Here is a 21,487-nt window from a genome sequence, read left to right on the forward strand (position 1 = left end):
CGTTGGTGCTACCGCGACTGTCGGTCGTGGTGCAAGAGAGAAATCCGACGATTCGTCCTCCAAGTCGGAACCCACCAGGCGCATGAGGGGAGCTCGAGATTTCGTGCCGGGCATTTAGGGATCGAGCGCGTCGAGTCGTCACGAAGTCGGCTTATTTGAGCGTCTTGCGTAATTATTCGGCGTCAAAGTGTTGTATACTTAGCCTTGAGTACGGAGGCTTCTCTGATGAAAGTTCGAAGTATGCTGTCTTGAGCGGTGAAATTCTTCAATTGCTGCCCATCGCAAAATGTTGTTGACAGTGGGTTGAGATAATGTCCGAATTAGGAAATTCATAAACAATGGGATTGTCACGAAGTTAATACTGTGTACCGAGGTACTTACGCTGGTACCTTTGTACCTTTGTGCGAGATACGTAGATTACTTTGTCCAGCAATTTTGTCTAACAAATTGTTCTCTCGCCGCCCAGTCCAGACACCACCTGACATGTGGCGGAAGTTGCCATCAAATTTGATGTGTGGTGCCAGCAGTTGGTCCAAGGGAAGGCTCGTGCTCGCCTTCCTCGACCACAGCCCATGAGGCGATGAGAAAGTCAAAAATGGGCATCTATCCTTCTCATTGACGAGCAGATTAACATTCTCCTTGGTATTTGGGCAGCTATCAAATCCCTCTCCCCTTTAGAGGGTTACTTCTTTTTCTCCTATTTTTCTTTAATTTTTTTTTCTTCGCCCCTTCTTTCGACGCCGCCAGACGCGAATGCTATAGCTAGCTAGTCGTGTTCCTATTTAGACTTCATCCCGCCTTACCCTCGGCATCCTCGGGCTTGTTCAAACCCACGAGCTTTCCCAGAACCTCAATACTAGGCTTTCCGTCCGCAGCGTCATCATGGCCGATAAACGCAGGATAGACAGTCTGGCCGTTGACTTTTTGCTTTTTGCTGGTCTTGTACGATGCGCCGTTCTAAAACCATCCCGATGACGTCTATGAATGCTAACTATCCCCAGATCGCAACCGGTGCCTACGTGATCCGCCAGGTCATCTCCAACGTAATCGCAGATCCAGAACGCGAGAAGCACGAACAAGCAAGCCTGCGAGCAAAGGCGCACTTAGAACGTTTGCAGCGGGAAAAAGATCGAAGGAGATCCGGAGATGGCTCGGACGATACAGCGCAACGAGGCCCTCGTGTGGAAGACCTGACTCTGAATCAATATGAGAACATCGTCGCCATGGATATGGTGGCGCCGCAAGATATACATGTCGGCTTCAACGGTTAGACATACCAGCCCCGTCATTGAATTGTCCAGTTTACGTGTACTAATGCTAATGCTTCACAGACATCGGCGGCCTCGATGGCATTATCGAAGAACTCAAAGAATCCGTCATTTACCCTCTAACGATGCCACAACTATACTCGCATGGTGGAGCGTTATTATCAGCACCGTCTGGTGTTCTTCTCTACGGTCCTCCTGGATGTGGCAAAACGATGCTTGCAAAGGCCCTTGCGCGTGAGAGCGGTGCCTCGTTTATCAATCTACACATCTCGACCCTCCTCGAGAAGTGGTACGGAGATTCGAACAAACTTGTACGAGCCGTTTTCACCCTGGCCCGCAAGATGCAGCCTGCCATCATCTTCATTGACGAGATTGATGCTGTGCTGAGGATGCGGGCCAACAGTGACCACGAAGCGAGCGCCATGGTTAAAGCAGAGTACGTCCACTGTAATTTACACCATCGTTCATGGGCAACAGCAGCTAACAGGTCTTCAAAGGTTTATGACCCTCTGGGACGGATTGACATCGGCAAACACGTCCGGTCTCCCCGCCAGGATCGTCGTGCTCGGCGCAACGAATCGAATCCACGACATCGACGAAGCCATCCTTAGGCGAATGCCCAAAAAGTTCGCCGTATCTCTCCCCGGCGCGGAGCAGAGGCGCCGCATTCTTCAACTCGTGCTAGCGGACACCAAGACGGATCCCGAAAACTTCAATCTCGACTACATTGTCAGGGTGACGGCTGGCATGTCAGGTAGCGACATCAAGGAGGCGTGCCGTGACGCGGCGATGGTGCCCGTCCGGGAGTACATCCGACAGAACCGTGATGGTGCTGTTCAAACTAGGTCGATTAACCCCGATCACATCCGCGGCATTCGCACGGAAGACTTCTTCGGAAGGATGGGTGGCCAGGTACTACATGCTCAGGCTAATAAGCAAGGCGATCAGACTACCGCCGATGCGGAGAAGGGTTCATCGGACGGATACCTTGATGCGGAAGCGGAATCTCTGGGCTAAAAATGGTCATTGGACGAGATAATTAGAGCGTGGATGGCGTCTGGCTATGGGTTATAACTAGGTTTATGTCTCGAGATATTGGAAGGATTCGGACAGATGATTGTAGATGCTGTTTTAGAATCGATGTACACATATAGATACTTATCGCTATGAGAATGCAGGTGGCCAATATCTAACTCAACGTTGTCCACATTCTAGGTGATCGTGTCTTCAACATGCAACCATGCATGCGTCGAATTGAGCTAGTCGGCTGCGCTTCAAAACACAATACGGAGCAAACAGCGTTTTCGAGAGTGGTTTCGTCTATGTGAGGCTCAAGGTTTGCTATTTGATCTGTACATTGAACCTTTCTGAACGGCGATTTTTTTTAATTTTTGTTTCTTCCTTTTCTTTCTTTATGGATAGTTTCGACGAAAACATGCCTTTCAATAAGTAAGCGACCGAGCCTACCACTTTCCCTTTGACCTCGTCCATCTATTTCCAACATCAAAAACAAGTCCAATATCAGAAACAAGGACCGTCAGTTCTTACGAGGCTACGATCAAACCCCATCCAAATCCATCCAAGACACCTGTAATTTTTTTCTATCATTCTATTGGCTATCATTACTTCTAAGAGCTCTGTTTCACCTGTTCTTCCCATACTCCCAAATAAATGGATGGCTTTGGCTGGTTCTTGACGGGTCCTAGTACCACCCGTCTAGAAAGAGCCGAACCTCCTTGTTTCTGATATTGGGCTTGTTTTTGGTGTGGGAAATAGATGGAAATAAGGTCAAAAGGAAAGTGGTAGGCTCACGACTCTTAATTGCTGGAAGAGTCATCTCTTCCCTCTCTGTACAATTGTACTTTACCATATATCTCCAAACTTATTTCAGCTTCGATGAAGTAATACTCGACATCAATTCTCCGACAATTCCCCGGCATCTGCCCGATATTTCAGGTTCCAAGATCAAGCTACCCCATCTTTGCGGGGGATACTTGGCTGGTCAGAAATGCCGATGCTGTCCGCGAGCCGCCTCGCAGGTTCTCGTGCCGGTTCTCGGCCAGCCGTGGACTTGCATGGTTGAGCGCCGTATGAGAGGCCAGCGTGAGCATGCACGTCTACTTGCGGCCCTCTTACCCGGTGCCCTTACAATGAAGTACTGCGGAGTGTAAGAGGGGCTTTAGCCTATCAGGAGAAGTAAGGAGAAGTAGGGAGAAGTCCTTTCTCTTCATCGCCGTCATGGATCAATTGGTAGGTAGATGTTTAAGTTACCACCACCGCCGAAATGCTGTAGGCACTTCGGAAACTAGGGTTTGCACGGAAAACCGATAATGACCAGTTTCAAAGTAACCCTTCAATACGAAGCCATCACCCAGGATATAATCTACATCTATACTTCTAGAGATGGGCCGGGCTGTCCAAGTATGACTTCCCGTTTCGTTTGAACTTCCCTTTGCGGGGACAGCGATGGCGACATTTTCGCAGTTTTCGCCCGAGAGTAGCGGTGCTGACTAAGTACTTCCCCAAGATGTCATGTCGAATTCTCCCATCAATCGCAAGCGGATTGGACTTGACTCTTCCCGCGATATCCTTCTCTAGATCATTTCCTTTTTCTCTTCGAGATCAATTGACATTTCCTCTACTGTACCTAACACCCCGTCGTTTTCCATCTTGCGTCCGCGTAGGGCGTACCTCTTCTATCCTTCCACCTTCATCCCGCTCCTCCAGCACAATGACCTCTAATCCACCCCAGACGGCGAAGCCGTTCAAGAAACTAGATCTTGATGGTCATGAGCTTCCACCATCCCCAGCACCCTCCAGCCCTCTCAGTGGCCGTCGCCGATATGCCTTCGCCACGGAACTGGTTTATACCGATAGCAATGACCAGTACGGATCGTCGAGCGTTCCCATCTACCAAACCGCCACCTTCAAGCAAGTTAAGGCTACTGGTGGCCAGCAAGAGTATGACTACACCCGCTCAGGCAACCCTACGCGAACACACCTTGAAAGGCACCTGGCGAAGATCATGAATGCCACAAGGGCTCTGGCAGTCAGCTCAGGAATGGGTGCGCTCGATGTGATCTGCCGACTACTACGGCCCGGTGACCATGTCATCACCGGTGACGACCTCTACGGTGGCACTCACCGACTTCTTACTTACATGGCTGCAAACCAAGGCATTGTCGTGCATCATGTCGACACAACGAACCCAGAGAGCGTCCGCAAAGCTATCTGCCCCAAAACTGCCATGGTTCTTCTGGAGACGCCTACAAATCCGTTGATCAAGATCGTCGACGTTCCCGCTATTGCCCAGATGGTCCACGAGGCCAATGAGAATGCTCTTGTTGTTGTGGACAACACTATGCTTTCTCCCATGCTTTGCAACCCTCTCGATCTTGGAGCCGACATCGTCTATGAGTCCGGAACCAAGTATCTCTCAGGCCATCACGACATTATGGCCGGTGTCATCGGCTGCAATGATGCGTCGGTTGGCGATCGGTTGTTCTTCACCATTAATGCGACGGGATGTGGACTCGCACCCAACGATGCCTTCCTTTTGATGCGTGGTGTCAAGACACTCGCGATCCGCATGGAGAAACAGCAGGCAAATGCCCAAGCAATTGCCGAATTCTTGGAATCCCATGGATTCCGCGTACGATATCCGGGTCTAAAGTCTCATCCGCAATACGACCTCCATCGTTCCATGGCGAGGGGTGCCGGTGCCGTTCTTTCCTTCGAGACAGGAGATACCGCACTCTCCGAGCGCATTGTGGAGGCCGCTAGATTGTGGGGTATCAGTGTCAGCTTTGGCTGTGTCAACAGCTTGATCAGCATGCCTTGCCAGATGAGCCACGCGAGCATAGATGCGAAGACAAGAGAAGAAAGACATATGCCAGAGGATATTATCAGACTGTGCGTCGGCATTGAGGACGTGAATGACCTAATCGACGACCTGTCGCGCGCTGTATGTATAAAAGGACATGATGAAGCCCCTTTCAGGACCGTACTTGACTAACTCTCTCATGTAGCTTGTGCAAGCCGGCGCTGCGAACGTTACCCTGGAAGGTTTCACCGCGGTTGGACCTGCCACTGAATCTTCAGAAACTCCGGCGACCGAGGACAGTCAATAGCTGTCTTAAAAAGGCACCATGTCTGCTTCTTTCGATTCCCTCGAGTTTCTAAACTTCTGTGGAATAGTAGCTGAGCTGAAAAGGTCATTGTAAACCCAAAATCACAGGCACCGAACAGCAGTTGAAGCCCAAAGTTTGGAACAATTCTGATTAGAGATGGACTTATTCTTGGGAGGCGTATGGTCTGGCGTTCTGTATCTTTAAGTCGTTGATTTTCCTGGAGCGGCCAGAAGACATCGCAGATATGACGAACAATACTGCCTAGGCTTGAGGACAGCCTCGAGGCGATATATCATTGCGCTTTATTGTGCCATGCGTGCACTCTCCCGCCCCATTCCTCGCCAGGTTTATAACTACATGTATGGAAAGCAAAAGATGGAACCGCGCTCGAATACCCCGAGATGATGGGTGCACGAACTCTATGCGACCAGATCGAACACCCCATCTATGTCGAAGCTTGGGTATACCAGCTCCGAACCGCAAGCTTGTTTCTACTGCTGCGATACGCCCTAGCGCCCCTCCCGAAGTCCAACTCCTGCTGAATCAGGGTGTGGGGTATCCTCAAATTGGAACCGAGGGGAGCAGGAGGCCGAGGTTTAGTCGTCCGGCATGCCGACCTTGATCAGACTTTGGGACGGGTGCGAACCCCGGGGACTTCCTTTCAACTGTTTTGCCGCGTCATGTTCAAATAGCTACTGCTTAAACAAAAAGGGATTTTGATATTGAGAAAAGTGCTTGAAACTGCAAGACCGTTGAGCTTTCCACCCTAGATAAGCATAAGCAGATAAATTAGACGATGTACGTGATCTACACTTCCTTATCCTATCATCATGGTGTTGCCATTTGCTGAGGCGAGCGCCCGCAGCTTATGCCGGCCACGGCAGGGGATGAAAAGCAGTCCTTCTCCTTCAGCTGTTCTGATGCGAAAATCGATTACGCGTTCTGTCTGAAGATAAGGCTTGCACGACCGACCTATCTTGTGCATTTAGACGATATGGTCGTCCCTGATAGACCAGTATGCCGACTGCTTTTTTGCGTAGCATAGAGGTCTATTTCAAGACAGCCATGCCGGAAAAGGAGGGGAAGAGCTTGAGCTAAATGTAATTCTCTTATATATACGCCCGAGAAGCTCGGTAGTTATGCTCGAGTAGTCCTCCAACATCCTAGAATACAAACTAACTTGGAAAATAAAAACCGCTATGCATGATCTAAAAAAAAAAAGGAAAGAAACAAGTTATGAACTGATGAACATGAATGTTCAAATCTAGGAAAGGTCGAAACGATCTGGCAGCACCGCAGGTGCCACAAGCGTCCAGATGTACATTCCGTAGCACACCCAAGCACAAACAATTTTCACCCAAGACGCCCAATAGGTTCGACCCACCGTTGCAAAGTCTCCATCCTTGGTCGAGTCGTCATAATTCATGGTGAGTAAGGTACCCACCCAGGCCGTGGCGAGGAAGAAAATGATGTGAAATACGCAATAGTCATATTGCGTCTTGGAACGCTCATCGTCTTGGTTCCCGGACTTTCCATCGTCGCTATCGTCGTCCTCCGAGAGCAAGGCGTCGGCTGGCAGGCTTCCTTCCTCCACAGCCCGGCGGAGGGCCTCGGCGCGCATCTCTCTCCTCTCAGAAGGCTGCTGAGTGACTAGATCATGCTCGTCCTCCTCTGGAAGGCGGATGCCACCACCAGATCCCCCGAGGCCCAGACTTTGTGTTGCTGCACGTGTGGTCGTGTAGGCAACAGTAAGCATGGTAATGATGGCTCCAATAACAACAGATGTTCTTCTGGTTCCTTGAGCCCTGACAAGGGGATTGCAGTTCTTGTCATCAGGTTCCATGGAAACAGCGGACATGGTAAGGTAGGTGCAGTAAACAGCAACCATTGCGGCCTGAGCAAGGCCAGCCTTGGGGTTGTATTCCTGGACGGTCGGGTGGACGGAGATGGCAGAGGCGATGATCCAGAGAAGGAGGTTGATCGTGATGGCGGCTTGGTTCATGCTGCAGCCACTCGAGGCGAAGAAGATGTACTGGACAATGGTCATGGCCAACGAAGCCAGATACATGCCCAGGGTTGAGCCGATGAGTACGAAACGCCAGAGTTTCGAGTCCGTATTCTCAATTTGCTCCAGGCAGTACTCGGCCCAGGTATGAGCGAGGTCAATGAGAAGAATGAGGCCAAGAACAAGGAACACCATGGCGCCAGTCAGGGAGATATAATTACCCCAGAAGAGAAAAAAGCTGTCGGGAATGAGGAATGAGAGAACAATAAAGGCCAGCCAAACAATTACTTTCGGGCCCCAGAATCCGTTCTGCAAGGCTGCTCGGGGGTTCTTCGTGGATCTGACGCCGATGAGGAGGCCTGCCAAAAGGAGGTGGAAGAGTCCAAGGGCGAAGCAGACCCTGTGTGCGGCAAACCAGCCGTAGCATTCGCCGTTCGGGCAGTTGATTTTAACGTAGTCGAAAGTAAGATGCTGTAGTTTCTCAATTGCCCATGGTGTGAGCATTATCCAGGCCAGGATCGAGTTGACTAGAAGGATGAGAGCGTATGCGATTCTCGTTGCGACACTACGGCACAGGAATGGTCAGTCAGGACGGTGTGGCGAAGAGCAAGAGAGTCCGGAATTTGACTTCTTACCTGTTCCCGCATTTCCCACAGGCACTGCATATAGCTGAGCAGGTTGCTGCACCGCAGCAGCTCGCGACGCAGGACAATACCTAGAGAAGAAGAGTGCTATCAGTAAGGCTGTTCGCAGGTCAGTAGGCACCAATACAAGCTCACCGTGCCCATGCTCGGGACCGCGAGAAGCGGTAGTGAAAGGAAAGCACCCATTATCGAAAGGCGCCCGACTTGTTCAGAAGATCCAATCTAAGGTTAAAACTGATATTCTTATTCGAAGGTTGGATTCAGTGGGAAGTACGAATGGTGACGGCGGGGTGGACTGAATGACTTGGAGTCGTTGAAGTGGAAGAGTGGAGCGGGAACTCCAAACAACGCAACGCACGGTTGGTGTCGGAGGCTGGGTCGCAAGGTTGCTCAAGGCTCGCGAGGGGATGGACAAAGCAGATGTTCACGTGAACATTACGTAGTGTCCACGAGACAATGACTCCACTTTCGGCACGCTTTCTTATCTAATCAGCCATCATTGACGATTGGACTTGGCGCTTAGAGTTGACGTCCTATCGTCATTGATGACTTCAATATTACGCTGTTTTAGCGGGCCCGTGATGTACCGGATCGGTACCTGTCAACACCCTTCGCCAAGCCGAGTTACCCCCCTGAAACTGTCAGCGACACCTTGACATAAGTCAGTCATGCGTGCCGGCAGTCAACCCAATCAATAGTTCCGACGACACATGATGATCTCGGGGTTCTGAGCTGAACCGAGCTCCCTTTTAAACTAGACCGATGCCAACTCTTCACGCCGACGTTCAGATTAATGGATAGTTATCGATAACTTCAAGGTCCGATGCCGCTCCCCGATACGAGCTGAGATTGCGCTGCGGTCAACCACTCCCATTCGATCCTCTGAATAGCTTCTTCTGCTCCGCCACACGACCTAGACTTGACGATAGCATCGATCGACTAGACCCGTCCGCCCCAATCCTTCATACAGCATGCCTCTGTCTTTGGACGATATATTTAGATAACCTACAACAATGACGGGCCGACGCGCTCATCGCGCCCGGATTGTGGCCAGCGTTGCTGCCACGGCCATATCCTTGGCTTGCGGGACCAATGTTCGTTCTGATACCAGATTCCCTTCCTCCAGAACCGGACTTCCTCTTTACCAAGAGACCAACTAACAATTGGTGTTTTCGGCTTTGATCAGTATGTCTATTCTGCTTGGGCACCCCAGTTCGCGGACCGCCTCAAGCTATCATCAACCGAAAGTAATTTGATCGGGCTTTTTGGAAACATGGGCATGTACATCTTGGGATTTCCTGTTGGCGTGTTAATCGACGGCCGTGGACCTCGGCCAGCCATCATTTCCGGCATGATCCTGCTTGCTCTAGGCTACTTCCCGTTGCATGAGGCCTACGATAAAGGCGCTGGTTCCGTCCCCCTACTCTGTTTCTTCTCCTTCCTGACCGGCCTGGGTTCGTGCATGGCCTTCACCGCCGCCATGAAGACATCAGCCCTCAACTGGCCAGACCATCGCGGAACCGCCACTGCCTTTCCACTCGCCGCATTTGGCCTAAGCGCATTCTTCTTCTCGTCCTTGGGAGCTGTTTTCTTTGCTGGTGATACAAGTCCTTTCCTGATGCTCCTGGCGTGTGGCACTTCCGGTGTGGTTTTGGTCGGGTCTCTCTTCCTCCGCGTTATTCCCCACCATGCTTATCATTCTGTTCCGGCTGCGGAAACGGCATCTGGCTCCCTCCTTCGTAAGAACTCGATGACCGGTGACGGGGATAGGCCAGTTTGCCCAGGCACACGCTGTCCGGAACCTGGTACGTCGTACAATACCGTCGGAAACGACACGATTCCACCTAGATCCTCCGAGGAGGAAGACATAGAAGCCCTAGCGCTCGAGGCCAATCATACCATTGAAAACGAACCGAACGCCTGTCCGCTTGACGGGACACCAGACGAGGCCGCCTCGGATGAATCGTCTTCTCTGATATCGCAAGCCTCGTCGCTACCGGGCGAAATTCTAGTACAGAGCAGTGTTGATATGGACCGTTCTCATCGTGTAGATATCCGTGGCATAAAGATTCTGCCAATTCCTAGGTTCTGGCAGTTGTTTTCTCTCATGGGCATCCTCTCCGGAATTGGCCTCATGACGATCAAGTATGTTCCTCCCCCCCCCCCCCCCCCCCCCCAAAAACGCTGTCGGCTCTTGTCGGCCCAAACTAACATTGTCGGTAAGCAACATCGGAAATGTCGTCAAGGCACTTTGGAGACGATATGACGACTCTGTTGACGAAGCATATGTCGTGCAGATCCAACAGCTACACGTCTCTATTCTGTCCTTGGGCAGTTTTGCTGGGAGACTATTAAGCGGTATGTGGCCCATCACCAGTCCGACGAGGACAACACTTCTCCATTGGATTTCTCGCCTCACACACACGTTCGTTTAGGTGTCGGTTCCGATTTCCTCGTCAAGGTTCTCAAAGCCAACCGCCTCTGGTGCATCGTTGTGGCGAGCACCATATTCTTCCTCGCCCAATTCTCCGGAGTCGTGATCACCAACCCTCATTTACTCGGCTTTGTATCCGGCTTGTCCGGTCTTGGTTATGGCTTCCTCTTCGGCGTATATCCATCCATCATCGCAGAAACCTTTGGAATTCATGGGCTCAGCCAGAACTGGGGCTTTATAACTCTAGCACCTGCCCTTTCTGGTAACATATTTAACATTTTCTACGGAAAGATTTACGATCAGCATAGTGTAATTGGGCCGGGAGGCCAACGAATTTGCCAGGAGGGCTTGGATTGCTACAAGCCAACATATGTGACTACGCTCTGCGCCAGCGTCATTGGGCTTGGGCTCTCTCTTTGGCTTATTCAACGGGATAGGAACGGAGACCCGATCAAGGGCAAGGGGGAGGAAGAAGACTAGAGATGGATCTCGCGTATAAATTGCACAATACGGCCGGTGGCGTTGGGTATAGGAGTTGGGCCGAGGACTTGGTAGCCACGTTTTGTCACTTAAAACGACTTAGACTAGAGGATGTGTTCTTTTTTTTATAGTTTCTCAGTTTCGGCTGAAGTTTGACTAGTCCCTGCACAAATGAGATCTAACTTAGTTCGAGTGCTCCCTGTGTCGAGCTGCTTCCGATGCTCTTACTATGACTGCCGAATCCGTCTGGTAACTCTCCTTGTTCGACCCCAATTACAAGTCCATCATCTTGAAAATGGTCACTATCGGCACTGCTCGTATTCGTCGCATAATATAGCTTGGGACGCAATCTCTATTATGCATGTTCTTGAATTAAAAATATAGGTAACGGATGAGGGCCTATCGCCATCAAGTTCTATGTACAATATTAGAACATAGGAAAGATTACCACGTAAAAGCTAATCCCAGGCAATTAGACCATCATTCAATACTACATGATAGTAAAATGCTCCCCCCCTTTTTTCTGTCCCGTCGATCCATCCGCGTCCATTTCTTGCTCCCTTGGCCAGATCACGTCGTTCCCAGGTGCGGTGGGGTCTCCAGACGTGACGAGCCGGCCAGGTCGCCAATCTCAAGGAGTAAGTAGGGGTCCCACGTCCCACGGCGGTCAGGCTCAGCATCTTGTATCCAGATGCCGCCTAAGGGCTAGGCAGGTCCTCTTAGTGCCCTCCACGCCACAACTCCTCTGGCGTACCTCGTGCACTTGGCGGTCGATCTCGGTTTCGGACGGGTAGTGCGAGAAGTATGGGGTATCCAGAATTATAAAGGGTTCAGTATATACAGAGAACTAAGCAGCCCACGGTCCGAGTGAATAGCGCGGTACTAAGGGGGTAGACAGTGACAAGTAGGAGAGGCATTATGGAATGAATTAGGTATTGATGATGAGGTGACACATTCATGGTGTTTTCCCGCGCTTCCGGCCGTCCACCATGTCATCTTCGAAAAGAGCCTTTAGACTGCCCAACGACCACGAACCAGAAGTGAGGTAGATTAGAACCAACCAAGTCGAGATTAGATGCACGAGATGGTGCAGCCGGTAAGCATAGGTGATGCCGTAAACTCCAGCGTAGAATGCGGTCCCAATGAATAAGGCTCCTGTGACGTGCCTGAGACGGCCGGTGACTCGGGGAATCATCTTCCCAGTCGTCATATTCTCGACGAGAAGAATAAATGAAATAATGGAGAGGACATTATGGTGGGAAGAAAATGGCGTTAGCCACTGAACCGCAAGGTTTCGGAGCCACACGGCCAGAATTGGCAGGTTGATAGGCAGCACCCAGAGCATTAGTAGAAGTATAGAGTGTGCATAGTTGTAGAAATTGTAATTCATCATTTGATTATGATGCGAAAACGTCCGCAGTGCGCGGATGGTGGTGATAAGTTGCACAAGACAAGCGACAAGATACGCGAACTGATATGGGATGAATGTCGACACGAGAAGCAAGAGAATACCAGTCGTTATCGCGCGGCGCTGCGGCGACGTTGGTGAGAATAGGCCGGGAGATGAAGTTCCTTTGGGTGTTTCATCAGCACTACTCGAGTGTCGGGTGAAAAAGCCACAAACAACTGCGGTAATTTGTGTGAGTAAAAGGGTCACGTAGTGAAGTCCAGCGCAGACTCCAACACTGATCCCGGCGATGATTGGGACGAGGAACCAAAAGAAGGGATCACTCATGCCGGTCACGCTGTCATTCTGGTAAAAGTCGACACCGGACGTGCTGTTTGCTCCGCTTCCCGGGCTAATGGTCCTGGTCGCTCCCCAACCGGAGACTGATAGTACGGTCAGACAGATCACGGTGACCAGGAAGGACCCTCGAAGAGAAAGATCTAGGGCTTCCGTGAATGACACGAAAACGCCTGTCTCGTCATACAGCTGGAACTGCTTCGCGAGGACAAGGGCCACTATTAACAGTGGGAAGGCCGCAAAGACAGTTCTGTATCGCATGTATAGCTTGCCAATACTCCCCAGAACGTCAACCTCGAGCTTGATGTGAATCTCTGATTCGCATGTAGGGTCTGCCCAAATCTGAAAACTGAGGCCTCTGTCGTCGTCATCGTCGTCATAGGGCCGGAGTGGAGGCGGCACGAATGGTGAAATTCCATGGATGCTAATCTCCGCCGTTCTAGCATTGACGAAAAACTTGGACTCATATGGCCGACTCAAGTACTGCCTGACTAGCGGGGAGAAAAGCTCCTTATTCCTAGCACATTTCTGGGACTCGATGTGCAGGTTATAGGCGAGCAGACTAGACTCGATGGCAGGAATGCGAATGTGCGAGACGGTAGACCGATTCGGCAGCAGGGTCATGGTCAGGCCAAACGCGAGCAAGTCTTCAAGGACGACGTCTTTCGTTCTCACGGAGCTGGCATGATCCGCAAACTCTGCCAAAACAAACCCGTCTGTAGGTGACGTCGACTTGTCTAAAACAACAACAAACTGATGGTCTGCCAACTCCTCTGCGTTGTATTCGAGATAGGAAAAAGGGCGATTCTCCGGATCCTGAGCCGGGGTAAACGGATACTTTGAAGATGGTGTCGAGCGGGGCAGTATAATGAGATCGGATGCTGCGCTGTTGCAGACAAACTTGGCAGACTCGTCGCCATCTGTCGAAAGATCAACGCTTATCGGGAGTGCCAAGGTAGACTGACCAGGCTGAGGCGGGGCAACACTACAGAGAAGCACCTCCAAGTTACCACTACCCCCAGGGGAACTCAACGGGGTATCTGAAAGGAAGGTAAATCGTGTGCTCTTGGGGGAACCGGGAGGTTGGACAGGCAGAAGGTAGGCTCTGGGTTTCGAATCACGGCCGAGCTGTCTGATTGTAAGCCTTTCCCCATCAGGGATGACTGTATTGGAGCTGTCGCCAAGGGTGAGAAGCGTTGATGGTGCTTGGTAAGGTAGGGCCTTCTCAGCATCAGGCTCCAAGCCGGTCAAGAACCACTTTCTGAAAACCCTCATCCTCTCGGCGCGAGGTTTAGTCTGCGATGCTCTGCTCACATCCACTATATCATACAGGGCCCGAGTGGCAACTTTCCGGAACTGGTCGCACCACAGAATCGCCTGGTGATCCATACTCGTCCAAACGGTCGGAATAGTGGTTGTAAAGACTGTAAATCCATGGGTTTCGGGGACCATCGACTCGATGCTAGCGTAATCAGATGGGACGACAGTATCCAAACCGCCTCCGGCGATAGACACCAAAGTGACGTGCCATAGTGGGTTGTTGTTAGCCCATTTCTCGGCGTAGGCGTTCCTCCAGTACGAGTTTATGGCATCATATATTTGCACGATTTGACCATCGAATGTGACCGGAGCCTGAGAGTGAGGGGCGGACATGGTGATAATTGTGTTGATGGAATTAGACTGGTAATTCGGCATGACGAGCATGGTTCGCGCAACGACTCCGCCCATCGAGTGGCCTAGAACAATGACAGAGGTAGGATCGGGAGTATCAGACGGTCGAGGAGACATTCGGGGATCCATATATAGCGAGAGGATGTAGCGAATTGCTTCATTCAGATACTCGGCTTGGTCGAGGAGAGTCTGGCCATGGAAAGCCGTGATATCTTCATTGAAGTCGACAGTGAAGAAGTCAAGGTTGCGGGTACCAGCGGCGATTGCCGCCTCATTATGCCGGATAACATCGTTGAAATAATTCGAGGCCTCCGCAGCGATCGGACGTACTTGTTTGTAACTCCCGGCGTTTCCGGGGACAAACAGCACCGGTATACCTCTTAACTATGTCGGTGGGCGCCAGGGGGGTTAATGACCACGGGTTTGGGGAAGCACAACGGGGGAGGGGGCAGGGATGTATCGCCGGGAAGCGCGTACCTTGTCATCGTCGACCGTCTGCTCGCGGTAGAGATAGAGAGAATACTTGCTAGCAAAACGAGTGTGTTCGGTGTCGAATTCGCTGAACTTGATATAGCTGGGTCTCATGTAGGACATTCGGCAGCCCTTGGGGTCAAGCTGCCGGGTAACCAGGGAATAAAGAATGGCTGACAGCAAGCCAAGTCCGATGACAGACACCAGCAGAATGAGAGGGGTGATTGACCATAGCCTGCGACGTAACCTGGTATTGGATATCGAAGTAGAAGAATTCAAAGAAGGCGAACCCTTGGCATCGCGACCGAGGGTGTTCGGTTTCGTGGTAGCGGCGAAAGGGGGGTCGGCGGAGCCATTGCGATCTTTCGATACTTTCCAACTAATGTTGGTTGAGCGTCTACTCCTCGCAGAAGAAGGGGAGAGCGGAATATCCGGCTGGGGGCGGTCGTTGGACAAGGCCGTTTCGTCGACAGATTCCGGCGGCGGTTTGTCGTGGTCGACAGAGGATCCGTCAGCGTCTTTAGAAGACGCAGACGGCCGGCCCTTCATGGGGGCAGAAGGCTCCGTATAGTAGGAGTCTTCACGGTGCCGGCGATGAAGGTTTGAGGAGGGGGAGGGAGGGAGGGAGAGAAGGTGCCGAGATGGCGAAAGCGAAGGCGGAGTGAAGGGGGCGGAAGGAAAGAAAGAGAAGAGGAGAGGCGAGAATTATTACTTCGTATGGTTGAATTAACCCAGGATAGCTTTGGGACTCTTGGAGACGAAGGTACAATTGTACCGCAGTACTTCGTACTGCACCAGGGAAATTGTGGGAGGGTGGGACTAGCAGAGGCGTGTTATTATTGCGACATGGATTGCAACCAGACCAGTGGCCACTGACAGCGCTCGCTAGATTTAGCAGATTACCATTGAGGGAAAACGTTTGGCTGCATGTGGATTCTGGAATGTTGGTTCTAGCAATGGTTCTTGTACACACTATTATGTACCTGCCGTAGTGGATTTCAGAATTAATACACGAGATTAATACCTCAGGACAGGCGGGCGGAGCAGAGCAGGACACCCAAACGGCGGTTTTGGGGCAGGAGTCTCTGGACAACCCGAGAGCACACAGACAGCAGAATTACGAGTAACAGGACGGGTTTTCAAGGACGATCGATAACAGCGGGTTATCAAGCGACACCACCCACTAGGTCCGGCCGCTGGCCACTGTCCATTTGTAACGATACATTGATCAATTGAGCCTCTCTCTTCTTAGCTCTCGCTTTGTTATGATTGGCCGTTGCTTGGTAATAGCCGGGCTACACGCACGCCATGCTCTCGAGTCTTGAGTCTGAGGATGCAGTGCAGCTAGTGCAGCAGCGGGTGGTGGAGACGATGGAGACGATGGAGACGATGGACGGGACATGGACAGACACATTCTTTGCACAAGCATTATTCATTCATCGAGAACCAGCAGCACGCGAGTTCAAATCCGCCCGCATTTTCTACGGAGTCGGACCTCATTCTTTGGCTCTGGCTCAACATTGCATTTTCAGCGCAAAGTCCATCCAACCCTTCAGCCTCCGGTTTAGAACGGTGCTCGTTGTAGTACCATGAGGCAAGTAGAAGGCCAAATCTGCGCGGCTGTTGGCAACATGCATAGTACTGTAATTCAATCAAGAGCCGACTAGGCAAGCTCGCTGTTATACTTCAATGACTGAAGTCACCATGTCTCAACTTTGCTCGCAGTTGGGTCATCGGTCATAGACCAACATACCCCGCAGACACGAGGACGAAGTATGTTCACATTCCACTTCATGAATGGCGCTCTCATCGTGCGATTATCACCCATATCTTGGGGCAGGGTTGTGAAGAAGTCGGAAATTCGTCCGAAAAGACCCATCCAGTCCCCGGCCGGCGGGCGGCACGTGCGAACTGCCTCATGGAGATACCAGAAGGGCTTCTTCGTATCCACGCAGCGGCCCTGGATGTAGCAGGTCACCCGGGTCCATTGTCTTTGGAGAGAGCGAGCGCCCGAGTCATCAGTCTATCAAATCTCAGTAGAATTCTACTTACTATATAAGCATAGGTGTCCCGAATCCTTAAACGCCCGGCTCCATCATGCCTCTGATTATCACAGTTGATTTAACCTTCACCAATTAAACCAAGATAACGGAGATCGCTTCCCAAGTTCGCATCCCGGCCAGGACAGGATGATATGAAATGCACGATTTGTTCCTATTATTGCGGCTTCGAAGTATGCCCGCGAGCAAACATGCGGATTTCCCCAGTCCAGATGATCATAAGATTGTCGAAGAGAAAGATTAATCCTCCATAAGGGCTCAGAACTTGCATTTCGTGATGTTATTCCTCTTCTCTTTTGATGGGACAAGGAAGAACGGAAACGGCGATGATCCACTCCGGTCCTCGACATTACGAGGCACACTGCTTCGTGCGAAGACGAAGTAAACTACGAAGTACTTTCTACGAAGTACTTCGTACACGAGGACGTGATGTACGGAGTATTACTTCGTATGGGTGCATAAGAAGTGCTCCGTAAGAATGGAGGAATTGAATCTTTCCCAACCGATGGAATTGTGAGCTTGCATGTACCGAGGTATCCTGTAAGCACAATTGACAATGCAGATTGCAGGGGACATCAAGATTGCAACATGCAACGGGGCGGCCCACTCCTCCTGACTAAGCCTCCTGCCACCCACCTTGACCTCAGACCTGTTGCAGCACGCTTTGACCAGCCTACAATGCTCTTGCACCGAGTGGTCTAGTCCAGTCCAACCATTCAGACTCGACCTGTTGCGACGCGTGAACTCGAGCTTGATGAGGTGTCTATCGTCTTCCTAAATTTAGAGTGTGAACTGTGGACTGGACGGTGACGACCATCATTCCGGCTTGTCTAGCTCGGAAGGGTTGGATGAGAGAGTTTTGAATATCACCAACTGAGATGGTTAATTGCACAACTCTTAGAAAACGGCTCATCTCCAGTTCCAAACCGAGGCGCCCTTCTCAAAAGATACGCGACCTCTTGCAGCTGGCGATAACTCGCCATGTACCTGTTCACACTCTGCAAAACGCGCCCCTGCCACAGCATCAAACCCGTCTCTCAATCTTGACGCTCTAAACTTTTAACTAATACCGGACTCTTCTCTCTTTTCTCCCAAGTATCTTTTTTTTTTTTTCTTCAGATAAACATGGCTACAATTAAAGCAATAGATAGTTCTTCTGTAAGTGGCCATCATTTTGAGCCATCTCTAATCACAAATCTCTCTAACAGTGGCGATGTGTAGATCCACCGCATCCAGTCCGGTCAGGTCATAGTTGACCTTTGCTCCGTTGCAAAGGAGCTTGTTGAAAATAGTGTGGACGCAGGTGCATCAAGCATAGGTACTGGACATGCCCACTCCCCTCGGGTCGCATCACGGCTAACCAGAGCTCTTCCCCAGAGGTGCGGTTCAAAAATCAAGGGCTGGACTCTATTGAAGTTCAGGACAATGGTAGCGGCATAACTTCCGACAACTATCAATCCATTGCACTAAAGCACTATACTTCGAAACTATCTGTCTACGATGACCTCTCCGACCTGCAGACATTTGGCTTCCGTGGTGAGGCCCTTTCGTCATTGTCTGCGCTAAGTCACTTATCCATCATTACCTGTGTGGCGGATGATGCTCCAAAGGGGTCTAAGTTGCAGTTCGCCTCATCAGGAGCCCTTGAAAGCACATCCATAGTGCCTGCAAAGCAGGGAACAACCGTCATCGTCGACAGTCTATTCCACAATCTCCCGGTCCGTCGCCGAGAGCTGGAGCGCCATATCAAAAGAGAATGGGCCAAAGTCATCTCCCTTCTCAACCAGTATGCTTGCATATTGACTGGTATCAAATTCACCGTCTCCCAGCAGCCGACGAAGGGGAAGAAGATCGTCCTCTTCTCCACGAAAGGAAACCCTACAACTCGCGAAAACATAGTCAATATCTTTGGCGCAAAAACCATGACCGCCCTAATACCTTTGGATCTTGTCTTGGAAATGGAGCCGACAAAGTCGCAAACATTATCGCGGCGTAGCAAGGGCACGCCAGCCTCACATTATGTTATCGTTAAGGGATTTGTCTCCCGTCCAGCCCATGGGGAAGGCCGTCAGGCCCCCGATCGTCAAATGTTCTTTGTCAACGGACGTCCTTGCGGCCTGCCCCAGTTTGCCAAGGTATTTAATGAAGTCTACAAAGCCTTCAATTCTTCCCAGTCCCCCTTCATTCTCGCCGACATACAGCTTGACACACACCTGTACGACGTAAACGTCAGCCCGGATAAGCGCACAATCCTCCTCCATGAGCAAGGTAGCATGCTGGAACATCTAAAGGAGTCTCTCAACTCTCTCTTTGAAGCGCAAGACTACACAGTTCCCGTATCCCAGCTCGCGACTCAAAAAACACTATCTCTAGCCAGGGCAAGTGCGACGACGCCGTCATCATCCAAAAGGGCCATTGGCGATGAGTCTAGCATCACCACTCCCGAGCCCTACCGACTCAGAAGTGACCCCGAGTTACATAACCCTAGTATCGTTTCTGAGATTGAAGGGACCTCCTTGGCTACCCGTGGATCCATCAAAGAATTATTTATGTCTTCCCGATCTAGTCAAGCGACGAGTGTGGGGGATAGCCCGGTGCCAGACAACAAAGCCGAGACGCCCTCTAAAGCGCCGGCGGGGTTGGAGGACGCCCTCAAGCCAGAACCCCCCGACAACGAGTCTTCTGGCAGCGAATCCCTAACCAGCCGTCCAGGAAATTTGAATGAGGCTGGTACTGCGTCTCCTCGAGGACATCCCAGCCCAGAGCCTGACGCCGAATTGTCTGAACAACCTGAGAGAGAGGCCGATCAACGCGCCCAGGCGGGCCCTCCATACTCGAGCGATTTTCCGGTGAACTCCACGGCGGCTAATTCTCAACATCACTCTCGCAAGCGAATGACTCTAGACATAGCGCCTGCAAACAGCTTAATTGGACCTCCATCATCAAAGCGTCATCGGATAGACTCTACAACCGTGCCCGCCCCCAGCCTAGGATCCGTACCAAAGCATCGAACCGCGACCCCCTCAGCCGTGCCAAGTTTTGGCGGGCGGCTCTCTCAACTATTTTCACCCGCTGCGAGATCGGGTACGGATAGTTCCCAACTATTAGGAGCACTAGGGACGGCAACGCGTAATATCGTTGTGGAGGAGGAGCCCGAAGAAGAATCGGAATTTGGAGCGGATCCTATCGCAACCGTGGTTAACGAAGACGAGCACGACGAAGCGGATGCTGACACCAGAGCGTCAGAGACTGCCATGGATGATGGCGTGGACCTAGGGATAGAAGGCAGCCCAGAGAGAATGATTCTGGATGGAGAGCCATCTATCGAACGGGATGAAAGCCCACCAGTGGTTGCCGAAACTAGACAAACGCGGCCCATCACGACAAGAAACGTAGGCAGAAGGAAAGATGCCACCCTTCAGTACCAACAGAGCTTGCATCTGGATGCGGAAAGTCTAGGAGCGAGAGTAGCTGCCTGGAGTGGGTGTTTCAGTGAAGCCCCTCGGTCAGCCTCTACTACACCGAATGAAGAGAGCGATCTTGGAACCAACGATGCAGAACAAAAACTGACCCTCACAATATCCAAAGGCGACTTTAACAAAATGAAGATTGTTGGGCAGTTTAACCTCGGTTTCATCTTAGCCGTAAGGCCAGCAGGTGAGGAGGGTGATGAGAATGCTGCCGAGAGACGTGACGAACTTTTCATCATCGACCAACACGCCTCCGACGAGAAGTATAACTTCGAACGCCTCCAGTCATCGACCGTAGTCGAATCGCAGCGTCTCGTACACCCGAAAACACTGGATCTAACTGCTCTCGAAGAAGAGATCGTTCTGAATAACCTCCAAGCCCTTGAAGCGAACGGTTTCAAGGTAACTATCGATGTATCTGGGGATTCACCCGTCGGCGCAAGATGCCAACTCCTCGCTCTTCCCCTCAGCAAAGAGACCACGTTTACAATTGCCGACCTGGAGGAACTCATCTCCTTGCTAGGAGACAGCCACGCGACCTCTGATACAACGGCCGTGCCCAGGCCATCAAAGGTACGGAAGATGTTCGCTATGCGAGCGTGCCGTAGCAGCATCATGATTGGCAATCCCCTGCAGCACCGGAAGATGGAGAAGGTTGTGAGACACATGGGCGAGCTCGACAAGCCGTGGAACTGCCCGCATGGGAGGCCGACAATGCGGCATCTTTGCAGCATGGATGCCTGGGACAATCGGCGATGGGTTGGAGATTGCGGTCCCGCAACCTCTGGTCTTGACCTTTCATGGGCCGACTACGTTGGTGAGTAGTGAGAGGCTGATGGACGACTTGCTCGCTATCCCAGGGCCCAGAGCTCTTCATCTCTGCCGCTGATAGGATTATCTTGCCTTGGATATCGAGAGGAAAATAGTTGCAGTGCACACGGAGCTTCACCGAGGACTGATATAATAAAAAGTAATGTCTGATACGCTTCCATTTCATCTTTGCTCTCTCTAACTCCGACCTTATTCGTACATGCGACATAACAAGCTAATCCGGCAATAAAATCACTGCCAACAAAACAAGACAAAAACAAAAGATCCATCAACCTCATC

The 21,487-nt window shown here is 51.2% G+C and overlaps 5 protein-coding genes and 1 pseudogene across 5 annotated transcripts; 4 read left to right on the plus strand and 2 right to left on the minus strand.

Moving 5' to 3' along the window:
- Positions 1-882: 882 nt before the first annotated feature.
- Positions 883-2,285, plus strand: SAPIO_CDS0838 (ATPase family aaa domain-containing protein 1; the record flags this gene model as incomplete). The annotated part of the gene is made up of 4 exons (XM_016783530.1): positions 883-942; positions 1,002-1,266; positions 1,332-1,704; positions 1,766-2,285. 4 exons carry the CDS (start codon positions 883-885, stop codon positions 2,283-2,285), a joined length of 1,218 nt encoding a protein of 405 aa, XP_016646296.1.
- Positions 2,286-3,999: 1,714 nt separating this feature from the next.
- On the plus strand, positions 4,000-5,398 carry SAPIO_CDS0839 (Cystathionine beta-lyase; the record flags this gene model as incomplete). The annotated part of the gene is made up of 2 exons (XM_016783531.1): positions 4,000-5,232; positions 5,297-5,398. 2 exons carry the CDS (start codon positions 4,000-4,002, stop codon positions 5,396-5,398), a joined length of 1,335 nt encoding a protein of 444 aa, XP_016646297.1.
- Positions 5,399-6,662: 1,264 nt separating this feature from the next.
- On the minus strand, positions 6,663-7,907 carry SAPIO_CDS0840 (annotated as a pseudogene; the record flags this gene model as incomplete).
- A 1,153-nt stretch (positions 7,908-9,060) lies between these two features.
- On the plus strand, positions 9,061-10,961 carry SAPIO_CDS0841 (Major facilitator superfamily transporter; the record flags this gene model as incomplete). The annotated part of the gene is made up of 4 exons (XM_016783532.1): positions 9,061-9,141; positions 9,234-10,192; positions 10,272-10,405; positions 10,483-10,961. The coding sequence occupies 4 exons, from the start codon at positions 9,061-9,063 to the stop codon at positions 10,959-10,961; spliced, it is 1,653 nt and encodes a 550-aa protein (XP_016646298.1).
- Positions 10,962-11,916: 955 nt separating this feature from the next.
- On the minus strand, positions 11,917-15,396 carry SAPIO_CDS0842 (GPI inositol-deacylase; the record flags this gene model as incomplete). Its single annotated transcript, XM_016783533.1, has 2 exons — positions 11,917-14,760; positions 14,854-15,396. The coding sequence occupies 2 exons, from the start codon at positions 15,394-15,396 to the stop codon at positions 11,917-11,919; spliced, it is 3,387 nt and encodes a 1,128-aa protein (XP_016646299.1).
- A 2,636-nt stretch (positions 15,397-18,032) lies between these two features.
- On the plus strand, positions 18,033-21,202 carry SAPIO_CDS0843 (Uncharacterized protein; the record flags this gene model as incomplete). Its single annotated transcript, XM_016783534.1, has 3 exons — positions 18,033-18,065; positions 18,129-18,225; positions 18,285-21,202. The coding sequence occupies 3 exons, from the start codon at positions 18,033-18,035 to the stop codon at positions 21,200-21,202; spliced, it is 3,048 nt and encodes a 1,015-aa protein (XP_016646300.1).
- Positions 21,203-21,487: the final 285 nt, after the last annotated feature.

Source organism: Scedosporium apiospermum (assembly GCF_000732125.1).
Source record: "Scedosporium apiospermum strain IHEM 14462 chromosome Unknown SEQ_SAPIO_0033, whole genome shotgun sequence".
NCBI lineage: Eukaryota > Fungi > Ascomycota > Sordariomycetes > Microascales > Microascaceae > Scedosporium > Scedosporium apiospermum.